Raw genomic sequence first — 10,940 nt, 5'->3', positions numbered from 1 at the left:
TTTTAGTAGAGACGGGGTTTCACCATGTTGACCAGGATGGTCTCGATCTCTTGACCTCGTGATCCACCCGCCTCGGCCTCCCAAAGTGCTGGGATTACAGGCTTGAGCCACCGCACCCGGCTTCTACTTTTTTTTTAATTAAAAAAATTATAGCCAGGCACGGTAGCTGGCTTAAATATTATATTAATATTTATAAATAAAATATAAGTATTAAAAATAAGCAACAGATGACAGGAAATTGCTTGTCTAACATAGTGGGTATGTTTCACCCAGGTATAATAAACTGTTTCCCAAAGCGTGTTTGGTGAAAAGACCACGTCCAGTGAGGAGAGGCCATTTTGTTTTAAATGTACCACCATGAATACAAACAAGTGAACTAGAAGGTCGCCACACTACTGCAAAATGTGCTAAAAAAAAATTAACAGACCTCAGCATAATGAAAAAGGAGAGAAAGTGCATTCTTTTCTTAAAGAACTCTGCTAATTGTATACAGGTCAACTCAAGTATTAAAGAGTAGCATTTAGGATGTCAAATCATTGTTTACCTGAAGCATGGACTTGGGGTGAGGCAGATCTTCTCCTTGATAAATTTTAATATATGCCTTAAAATATAAACATAAAAACTGCTATAAAAATGTTACTCTGTCATATCTTACTCATATTTAATTTTTAGAAAGTGACCATACAACTGCATTTTCCTTAAGACTTAGAACAACCACCAGGAATTAGCAAAAACACACCACACACCTTTGAATGCATGTTAGCATTTTTAGTTAACTAAAAATGTTCTCAAGCAGCACAAGCCTACAGAGGCTAGGATTCCCATCCAGCTCCCCATGCACGCTGGCCTCACCACTACCTGTGGGCAGAGTGACCATCCGCCTTGAGGCAGTCGTGTCACATCTAGGTGCCGTCTCCTCCTACTCACAGCAACTTCCTAACCACCTCCTGTCCACACCATCTTCCTTGAGGAACAATCTTCCTTTAGTCACAGTTAATTGCTCCTCTAAGAGAGTGCAAAGAACATCCATTTGGTTCTTAGACCAATACTGCCACCCAATGGCCCACTCCTGGAAGGACACTGAGGTCTCTGAAAATGCCTCTCACTGTCTCCCCCAGAAAACTTTCTCTTAAGTTTCAAAATATTTAAATTCAAGTTGATTTACAAGTTAGATCAGCTTTACCAAAAATCAAACATTTTAATAATTAAAACCCGTATTTACCTTAAAATACTCCAATAGTCCCCGACAGGTGACCTTTGAGCCATTGATCTCCTTTTCCATTAACTTAGATGGGTTTAATACATACGGTATCAGTACCTGTAACTGTTCTTTGAATTCACCAGCAATATCTGTTCACAGGACCACAGAGAAGGAAAAAATAAGCCAAACAGCCTTATTCAAGCAAGGTGAACACACAATGCAATCTTCCCAGTGTAATTCTTTTAACATTGGTTATTGAAAGTGGGAGAACAGCTGGGTGCGGTGGCTCAGGCCTGTAATCCCAGCACTTTGGGAGGCCAAGGCAGATGGATCGCCTGAAGTCAGGAGTCTGAGACCAGCCTGACCAACATGGTGAAACCCCGTCTTCACTAAAAATATAAAAACTAGCCAGGTGTGGTGGCAGGTGCCTGTAATCCTAGTTACTCAGGAGGCTGAGGCAGGAGAATCGCATGAACCCAGGAGGTGGAGGTTGCAGTGAGCTGAGATCGCACCATTGCACTCCAGCTTGGGCAACAAGAGTGAAATTCTGTCTCAAAAAAAAAAAAAAAGAAAGTGGGAGTGAAGGGGTCCCCGACTATGGGGTTTTTTTTGGTTTTGTGGAGTTTTTGTTTGTTTGTTTGTTTTTGAGACTAAGTCTCACTCCGTCGCCAGGCTGGAGTGCAGTGGTATGATCTTGGCTCACTGCAACCTCCACCTCCCAGGTTCATGAGATTCTCCTGCCCCCAGCCTCCCAAGTATCAGGGACTACAGGCACACATCACCACACCGGGCTGATTTTTGTATTTTTAGTAGAGATGGGGTGGTTTCACCATGTTGGCCAGGATGGTCTCGATCTCCTGACCGCGTAATCTACCCGCCTCGGCCTCCCAAAGTGCTGAGATTACAGGCGTGAGCTGCTGTGCCCAACCTCCAGACTATGTTTTGACACTTTCTGGCTATGACCAAGTTGCTGATAGGTCTCTGTCCCAATGTACCTTCATTTTTCTCCTTCCCCACGGTAGTATAAAGTCTTCTCTAATTCAAAATAGAATACTATATGCAGAATATCCTTTGTGATATCCGGTCTGCTCCTTAGCCTTTTAAGAAATTTCACTTTTTAAAGAATGTCATTAACAAGGTCTTCAACAAGTCAATTTTCAACCTCTCAAGTTGTCTCAGTCCTCGACAACGCCCTCACACTACTCCTTTAAATCGTTAAGAAATCATGGGTCATCCATTTGATTTATTCTTGTTAATTTTTTTAATGTTAAAAGAAGAAGTACCTGTGCCTCATTATCTTGATTTTCTATTATCTCCTCAGAGACCCTCTGGACCACCCCAAAATGAAAAGACCACTAATTAAAGAAAGGTGACAGATTCTCTGCAGCTTCTACAAGGTTCCCATGGAGAGATCAGGAGAGCTGCTAAACAGAGCTCTTTTCTCAAAGTAAGAATTACTAGCTGGTCCAACTACAAAGACACGGGAGAATTAAAATACAGAAAAGCTGATGTACATAATCTTCTAACATCTTCTTGGGTTCCCAACTATCAATGAAAAAAAGCAGGTAGGAGCTCACAACAAAGTAAGAACTCTTCAATGCTCTACCAACCTGACTATAATATGAAAAATGAAACTCTAAAATTTCAAGAAAAAAGTGGGAAAAATACTTTATAACCTTGTAGTGAAAAAGTATAAAAGTGTACATAATAGGCCATCTGTACACATTCGCATTTGCTTTCATATACTAAAGAAACTCTGAAAGCCTACAAAAATGGAAAAGACTTTTCACTGAGTATTTTTTAATCCTTTTTAAAATTCTAAACATGTGAATGTATTATATATCCAAAAAACCTTTTTGTATGGTTTCAATTTCCACCACACTGAAGGATGGATTAGTTTCAAAAATACCTCACACAAGAAGTAGCAGGATCCAGATGCTATACTTGCCACTTTAACAAGCCGTACAGACCCTATGCTACTCATGTTTCTATGAAGGCTACACCAAAATAATAGTTTTAAAACCAGAATAGACAAGAACTGTCTCATAACAGAAACAACCTCTAATGATGTTAAAGGAGACTGTGCCCTACAAACCTTCCTGTGTAATTTATAACTAACCAACTCAGTAGTTACTGTATTAGGTCTCCCTGTGGCAGTAAATAGGAAGATGACAATTTTCTTTATGCTGACAACACAGTCATCCTGTGTCTGATGAAAAATTCTCAAAAAGCAGCTATTCTAGGCCTAGCATGGTGGCTCACACTTGTAATATCAGCACCTTGGGAGGCCAAGGTGGGCAGATTGCGTGAGGCCAGGAGTTCAAGACCAGCCTGGCCCAACATGGTGAAACCCCATTTCCACCAAAAATAAAAAATTAACCAGGCATGGTAGTGCACTTTTGTAATTCCAGCTACTCAGGAGGATAAGGCATGAGAATTGCTTGAGCCCGAGAGACAAAGGTTGCAGTGAGCTGAGATCATGCCACTGCACACCAGCTGGGGCAACAGAGTGAAGACAAGACTTTGTATCAAAAAAACAAAACAAAACAAACAATAAAACAGCAGCTATTCTAGATAATTACTGCAAGAAGCAGCAGCTCAGCGTCAGTTACATCAAAACTAAGATCATGTTTGGCAGGCATCTACCTCTAAATAAGTGGTCAATCTTTAAAAATAAAACCACTAAAATAATTCCTAAAGTATCTGGGGGAACATTTGCAGAAATCGTTTCCGAATGTAGTTCTTATGAAATTTAAATGTTCTACAAAAATTACATAAGTTCCTTTTATGGATTAGCCCTAACAACCTCAGGCTAATGTCTTTTCCAAGTCACATGGAACAGGACTGCAAAATCTCAACCATGTAACTGTACAGGTATATACCTGAGAAAATATAATGTCCACTTTTTTTTTTAATTCTGAAAACTATATCAGCTCTAACAGGTCTCCTACAGTAAAGTGTGTGTGGTTCACAAGCTAGCACTTGCCAAATACAAATCACCTGCTATTTGCAATTTAGCATTCAATTTACTCTTCACTCAAAACCCTTCAACATCTTGGTTAAGAGCTTCCCTAAAATTATAAAACATCCATCTCCAAATCTAAAATGTACATAAACTTTTGCATAGCTAGTAAGAATTCTTCATGAACAATCCTCATAACTGTAGTTCCTTAAATAAACACAGAGGGCAGGCTTTTAACATATTTTTTAAGTGAGGCGAAAAAGCAAATTTTTACTTTTCAAATCTTTCCATTTAAAAAAGTACTGGCTAGGTGTGGTGGCTTGTGCCAGTAATCTCAACACTTTGAGAAGCTGAGGTGAGAGGATCACTTGAGGTCAGGAGTTCAAGACCAGCCCAGGTAACATAGGGAGACCCTATCTCTACAAAACAATTAAAAAAATCAGCCGGGCATAGTGGTGCATGCCTGTAGTCCCAGCTACTGGGGAAGCTAAGGTGGCAGGATCACTTGAGACTGGGAGTTAGAGGCTACAGTGAGCTATGATCATGCCACTGCACTCCAGCCTGGAAGGCCCTGTCTCTAAAATAAATAAATAAATAAAAATTTAAAAGTACTTATTTTTTTTAATAAATAGAAGCATACTACATATGCTACTCCACAATCTTTCTGTGTTTAATAATATATCACAGACATCCTTCTACATAAAGACACGAATTAGATTCATCTATCTACCTTATCCTTTTTTTTTTTTTTTTTGAGATGGAGTCTTGCTCCGTCATGCAGGCTGGAATGCAGTGACACAATCTTGACTCACTGCAACCTCTGCCTCCCAGTTTCAAGCAATTCCCCTGCCTTAGCCTCCCAAGTAGCTGGGACTACAGGCACACACCACCATGCTCAGCTAATTTTTTGTATTTTAGTAGAGACAGGGTTTCACCCTGTTGTCCAGGATGGTCTCAATCTCCTGACCTTGTGATCTGCCTGCCTCGGCCTCCCAACATGGTGCTGGGATTACAGGCATTAGCCACCACGTCCTACCCTTAACCTTTTAATGACTGCATTTTATTCCTTTGAGCAAATGTACCTTAATTTTTTTTTTTTTTTTAGACAGGGTCTCACTCTGTCACCCAGGCTAAAACGCAGTGGTGCAATCACAGCTCACTGCAGCCTTGACCTCTTGGGCTCAAGCAATCCTACCTCAGCCTTCCAACTAACTGGGATCACAGGGGTACACCACCATGTCCAGCTAGCATTTTTTTTTAGAGATGGAGTCTCCGTATGTTGCCAAGGCTGAGGTGTTGCCAACATTTGGGTTGGCTCCAGTTATACTCTATGATAATAATGCTAACATAGTATACATTTTTTTTTGAGACAGAGTTTCGTTCATGTCACCCAGGCTGGAGTGCAATGGCCCAATCTTGGTTCACTACAACCTCTGCCTCCCAGGTTCAAGTGATTCTCCTGCCTCGGCCTCCTGAGTAGCTGGGGTTACAGGCACCCACCACCACACCCAGCCAATTTTTGTATTTTTAGTAGAGACAGGACTTCACCATATTGGCCAGGCTGGTCTCAAACTATTAACCTCAGGTGATTTGGCCACCTCAGCCTCCCAAAGTGCTGGGATTACAGGCATGAGCCACTGTGCCCAGTCAGTCTAACTATTTTTATACACTTATTTAAACAGTTTTTTGGATAAACTCCCAGGAGTGGGATAGTGGATCAAAGGACGTGAAAATTCTGAATTCTGATACTGCCACATTACAATCCATAAAGACTATAATTTATTACCAATGTTTTTGTGCTTTCTTGATTATTGTGATGCTGCACAGATTTTCATTAATATATAATGACCATTTGTATTTCTTCTTTTTGGACTTGCTTTTTCATGTGAGAAAGGAAAATTTAGGCCTTACAAGTGCATTTTATAGATTTATCTTGTTGAGGAAACCAAATAGTACCTAAGTATGAGATTAAAGATGGCTCATACAGAATTTGTTCCCTATCTTATAAATGTAATATATAAATGAAACTTGACACACTTAATATTTAGTGATTAAACCATTCATAATATATATATATGTGTGTGTATATATATATATATATATATATATGTACAGTGAGTTGAACAGCATCCCCCTCTCCAACAAAATGCATGTCCACCTGGAACCTCAGAAAATCTTATTTGGAAACAGTCTTGCAAATGTAATTAGCTAAGAGGAGGTCATACTGGATTGAGGTGGGCCCTAAATCCAAAGACTGGTGTGCTGACATGAAGAGAACACACAACGAAGGTGGTCATGTGATAACAAAGAGTTTAGAGGCAACACAAGGTAGGTCAAGGAATGCCAAGGGCTGCTGGCAATTTCCAGAAGCTAGGAGAGAGTGTGGGACAGGTTCTCCTTTCAGAGTCTCCTGTTAGAACCAACCATAATTTTGGATTTCTGGCCCCCTGACTTGTGAGAGAATAAATTTCTGTTGTCTTAAGCCACCTAGTTTGTGTTAATTTGTTAAAGGTAGCCACAGGAAATTAATACAACCAAAAGTGACACGACATTTCAAAAGCCAGGTTACCGAACTTTAAAAAAACTGCCTACTTCCTGAATAACATGATAAAAATTAAAATTAACTTCAAAGCAATGCATTGGAACGTTAAAATTGAAACTATGGAAGAATGCCATTTGTGTGTGTTTACACTGGATAATCACTGGGAGGCACTCTAATTCACCCTCTCCTAACACCTCCATTTAAGAATTCCACTGGACAGATTTCCCTATCAGTGATGAACAAATCTGAGTTCAAGTTGGTAAAAGTACAACTAATAATGGAGCCTTATGATCCTAAACAATATATTACCTAGAGACCTACACAACTTTCTCTCCCTACTCAGCTCTGAAAACTCCCTTGAAACTGCTTTTCAGGTCCAGTGCTTGCCAAGCAGATTTATCTCCCAAAGCAATTGTCTTAGATTCAATTGCCACGAAACAGGCCAGGGAAGTCTCCTCCTCAGGAGAGCTGCCAACCACGTAAAAACGTCAGAGAAGTGACAAATAAAAGGTAAAAGTTAAGTATCATTAGCCAGGTTCTTTGCAATATTAAGACCAGCTGGAATAAAAATCTTGAGTTGAGCCGGGCGCGGTGGCTCAAGCCTGTAATCCCAGCACTTTGGGAGGCCGAGGCGGGTGGATCACAAGGTCAAGAGATCAAGACCATCCTGGTCAACATGGTGAAACCCCGTCTCTACTAAAACTACAAAAAATTAGCTGGGCATGGTGGTGCGTGCCTGTAATCCCAGCTACTCAGGAGGCTGAGGCAGGAGAATTGCCTGAACCCAGGAGACGGAGGTTGCGGTGAGCCGAGATCGCGCCATTGCACTCCAGCCTGGGTAACAAGAGCGAAACTCCGTCTCAAAAAAAAAAAAAAAAAAATCTTGAGTTGAACATTCATTTTCTTGGATCAACTGGATCAAATAGGTTGAAAATGGTGCATTTTATATTCAATATGAGGCTATGAAAACCTTTCACTTCAAAAGGCAAGTTCCTGTAGTAACTGAACAGTATATATCCTCTGAATGATTTATTCCACATAACAGAAGAACCGTCATTTTAGCCCAGTATGGGTTTGGTTCAACAAGGACTTGGATGTAAGTCTATGCCTCATCACTTACTCACTTACTAACTGAGCACTTTGAGAAGTTACTTAACTTTCCTCCTTTTCCTTAACTGTTTTTTGCCATTTTCCTCACCTATAAGGAAATGACATCAACTTCATGGAATTACTGGGAGCATAAGCATCAAAGTACTCAGCATAGTGTTGCAAACATTACCAGGAATCCGAGAGATTTGGATAAGCTTATTAACAAGCGCTCAGTTTAACATATGTGTAAATTAAGGGCCAGCCATTTAATGACTCAAGGCCTTAATGAAAAAGGAACAAAAATAAGATAATGGAGCCCAAGAGTCCCAACTACAATTCCTCTCACCTACCAATTAGATAGCACTTCCTGACATTAGCACATGACCCAGTGTCAGGTTTTGCCATAATCACAAATAAGATGAAAATAATAGCTTTGCCATGCATCATGCTGCCTTCCCTTGGGAAGTTAATTTTACTTAACATTAGCTGACTAATGTCTGGTCTTCCTTTATTTAGCATTTGTATCGCTTGTAAACCAAGAACCATAAGGAGTCTCTTAGAAAGACTACTAATGGATATTAACACCACCATTTCAGATGCAGAAGTCAAGGTAAACTAATTCTGATGGTGGCAGTAAGTCAGGAGTAAAATCTGAACTAGACTTTAAATACTACACCAAGAGATCGTACCATTTTTCTTAAGCATTCACTTGATTTGTAAGTGATTCATTATTTTTAATTCCAAAGATCAAATCACATGTTTAAAACAACAACATCTATAACACACCTTTTAATTTCCCATCAAAGTCAGGGCTTGTGGCCACCTGGAGTCCTGGATGCGGTAAGAGAAAGCAGGTGACATCCGAGAAACATGAGTGAATGTGATTTCGAACATTCTGAATTTCTTCATGTTGATGTTCCTTCACCTACCAATGAAGACCAACAATTTACCAAACAAAAATCATTTGGTTTTCTTCACTAGGGACAACTAGTATAAGGACAATGGAAGGAAGGCTTCTCAACTCTGAGGGATCACAGTCGCCAAATGAGGAAACTCAGAACCTTAAGAAGCAATAAACACATAAATCTGATTACCTATGGCTTGACTCCTATAGCTAACAAACAGGTGTAGAAGAGTTTCTTTAAAAGGAGTATTGCACAATACTTAGGAAGAACAAGGGACAGTTTGTGGGGTGAAGGAGCATCTAACCAATAGCAGAGACAGACAAAAGACTCCTGTGTTTTGGTTTGGGAGAACAGGTTAGGCCTGTTTACTGTTTATATCTATGCCAAAATAAGTAAAACTTCTGAATCAGAATAACTAAAATTCTGAGTGTGACTTCTAAAGGCACATATAGAACTTGGTTTAAAATGTAAAATGGAAATTATAATCAAAGCTTGGGCATCTGCCCAGAATTTTCTTCTACAGTCCCTGTGTATTGTACATACAGGGTCATTAATCTTATCAGGAGTAAATAATATTAGCTTCTGTTAAGATTCATCTACAGTTAATATATTCAATATCATTTTCAATAACTGCTTTAAATACAATAGCCAAAGGTAAATGAGAAAACCATCACTACTTTTAGATAATTCCTCAGAAGATTATAGTCCCACTGACCTGTAAACGCTTATCCAAAAATGCCATTCCTCCTTGTAGTCCATAGCCGTATTCATAAGGGAAACTCCAATCTCTAACCAAAAACATCAGTGTCTATTTAAGAAAAGAGGAGAACATATTTTAAAAATGCATAAACAAATTTTCAAGAGAACAACTGCAATACATCTTTACATAATGCCAGCTTCTGTAAAGGGGGTAAAGATATGTACTGAAGGATGGATTGATTGATTTAGAGAATGGGTCTTGCTCTGTCACTAAGGCTAGCAGTGGCATGATCATAGCTCATTGTAGCCTGGAATTCCTGGGCTCAAGCGATCCTTCCACGTCAGCCTCCCAAGTAGTCAGGACTATAGGCACATGCCACTACATTTTGCTTATTTTTTTACTTTTTTTGTAGAGACAAGGTCTTGCTCTGTTGCTCCGGCTGGTCTTGAACTCCTGGCCTCAAGCAATCCTCTGGCCTTGGCCTCCCAAAGTGCTGAGATTACAAGTGTGAGCCAATACATCCACCCAGATTTATCTATTCTGTAATGTCTTAGAAGTTTTACAAACACTGGAAGGACATGTTTAAGACAAATATGAGGTCAATAAAGGCTATCTGCTATTTTTGTTCCCACAGCTTAGTAGGAACAGAAGGAAGACATTAATGAGAATGGTAAATTTGGGGCTCTGCGTTAAAGTCATCTATGGGGAATATAGTAAAGGACAAAAGAGAAAACCATATGGCACCAGCTAATTATAAAATTGGATCTGCAGCAAGGCACAGTGGCTCACGTCTGTAATCCCAGAATTTTGGGAGGCCAAGGCGAGTGAATCACTTGAGGTCAGGAGTTCGAGACCAGCCTTGCCAACATGGTGAAAACCCATTTCTACTAAAAATACAAAAATTAGCTGAATGGTGGCAATCCCAACTACTTAGGAGGCTGAGGCAGAAGAATCGCTTGAACCTGGGAGGCAGAGGTTGCAGTCAAGGTTGCGCCAGCCTGGGCAACAGAGACTCCATCTCAAAAAAAAAAAAAAATCAGATCTGCTTTTAGTATTAGAAAGGAAGGCCAGGCATGGTGGCTTATGTCTATAATCCCTTCACGTTGGCAGGCCTAGGCAGGCGGATCACCTGAGGTCAGGAGTTTGAGACAAGCCTCGTCAATATGATTAAATCCCATCTCCACTAAAAATACAAAAAATTAGCCGGGCATGGTAGCAGGCGCCTATAATTGCAGCTACTCAGGAGGCTGACGCAGGACAGTTGCTTGAACCTGGGAGGCAGAGGTTGCAGTGAGCCAAGATGGTGCCACTGCACTCTAGCCTGAGCAAAATCTTAGAGTGAAACTCCATCTCAAAAAAAAAAAAATTAGATAAGAAAAGAAATAAGGCTCACACACTGAAGGCATCTCTAATCCTATTGATTGAGGCTGCTGTGCTTCCTCATTCTCAAGAAACACTGAGCTAAAGTTGAGGTCAGCAAAGACCTTTTGGGGAAAGGGAGAGAGAGGGAAAGAGGGAGGGAGGGAGGGAGGGGGAGAGAG

At 40.3% G+C, this 10,940-nt stretch overlaps 1 protein-coding gene across 1 annotated transcript in view; it reads right to left on the bottom strand.

Annotated features, from left to right (window-relative positions):
* ATL3 (atlastin GTPase 3) overlaps positions 1–10,940 on the bottom strand; it is a 56,963-nt gene that overhangs the window by 7,424 nt on the left and 38,599 nt on the right. The window contains exons 7-10 of the mRNA XM_017516888.2: positions 9,415–9,507; positions 8,581–8,719; positions 1,223–1,350; positions 545–601 (exon numbers count right to left, since the gene is read on the bottom strand). Of these exons, the coding sequence (XP_017372377.1) occupies positions 545–601; positions 1,223–1,350; positions 8,581–8,719; positions 9,415–9,507 (417 nt within the window). The remainder of the gene's footprint in view (positions 1–544; positions 602–1,222; positions 1,351–8,580; positions 8,720–9,414; positions 9,508–10,940) is intronic.

The sequence above is a fragment of the Cebus imitator genome, unplaced genomic scaffold (assembly GCF_001604975.1).
Source record: "Cebus imitator isolate Cc_AM_T3 unplaced genomic scaffold, Cebus_imitator-1.0 Scaffold609, whole genome shotgun sequence".
Lineage (NCBI taxonomy): Eukaryota > Metazoa > Chordata > Mammalia > Primates > Cebidae > Cebus > Cebus imitator.
This window is presented reverse-complemented; position numbering and strand designations above follow the sequence as displayed.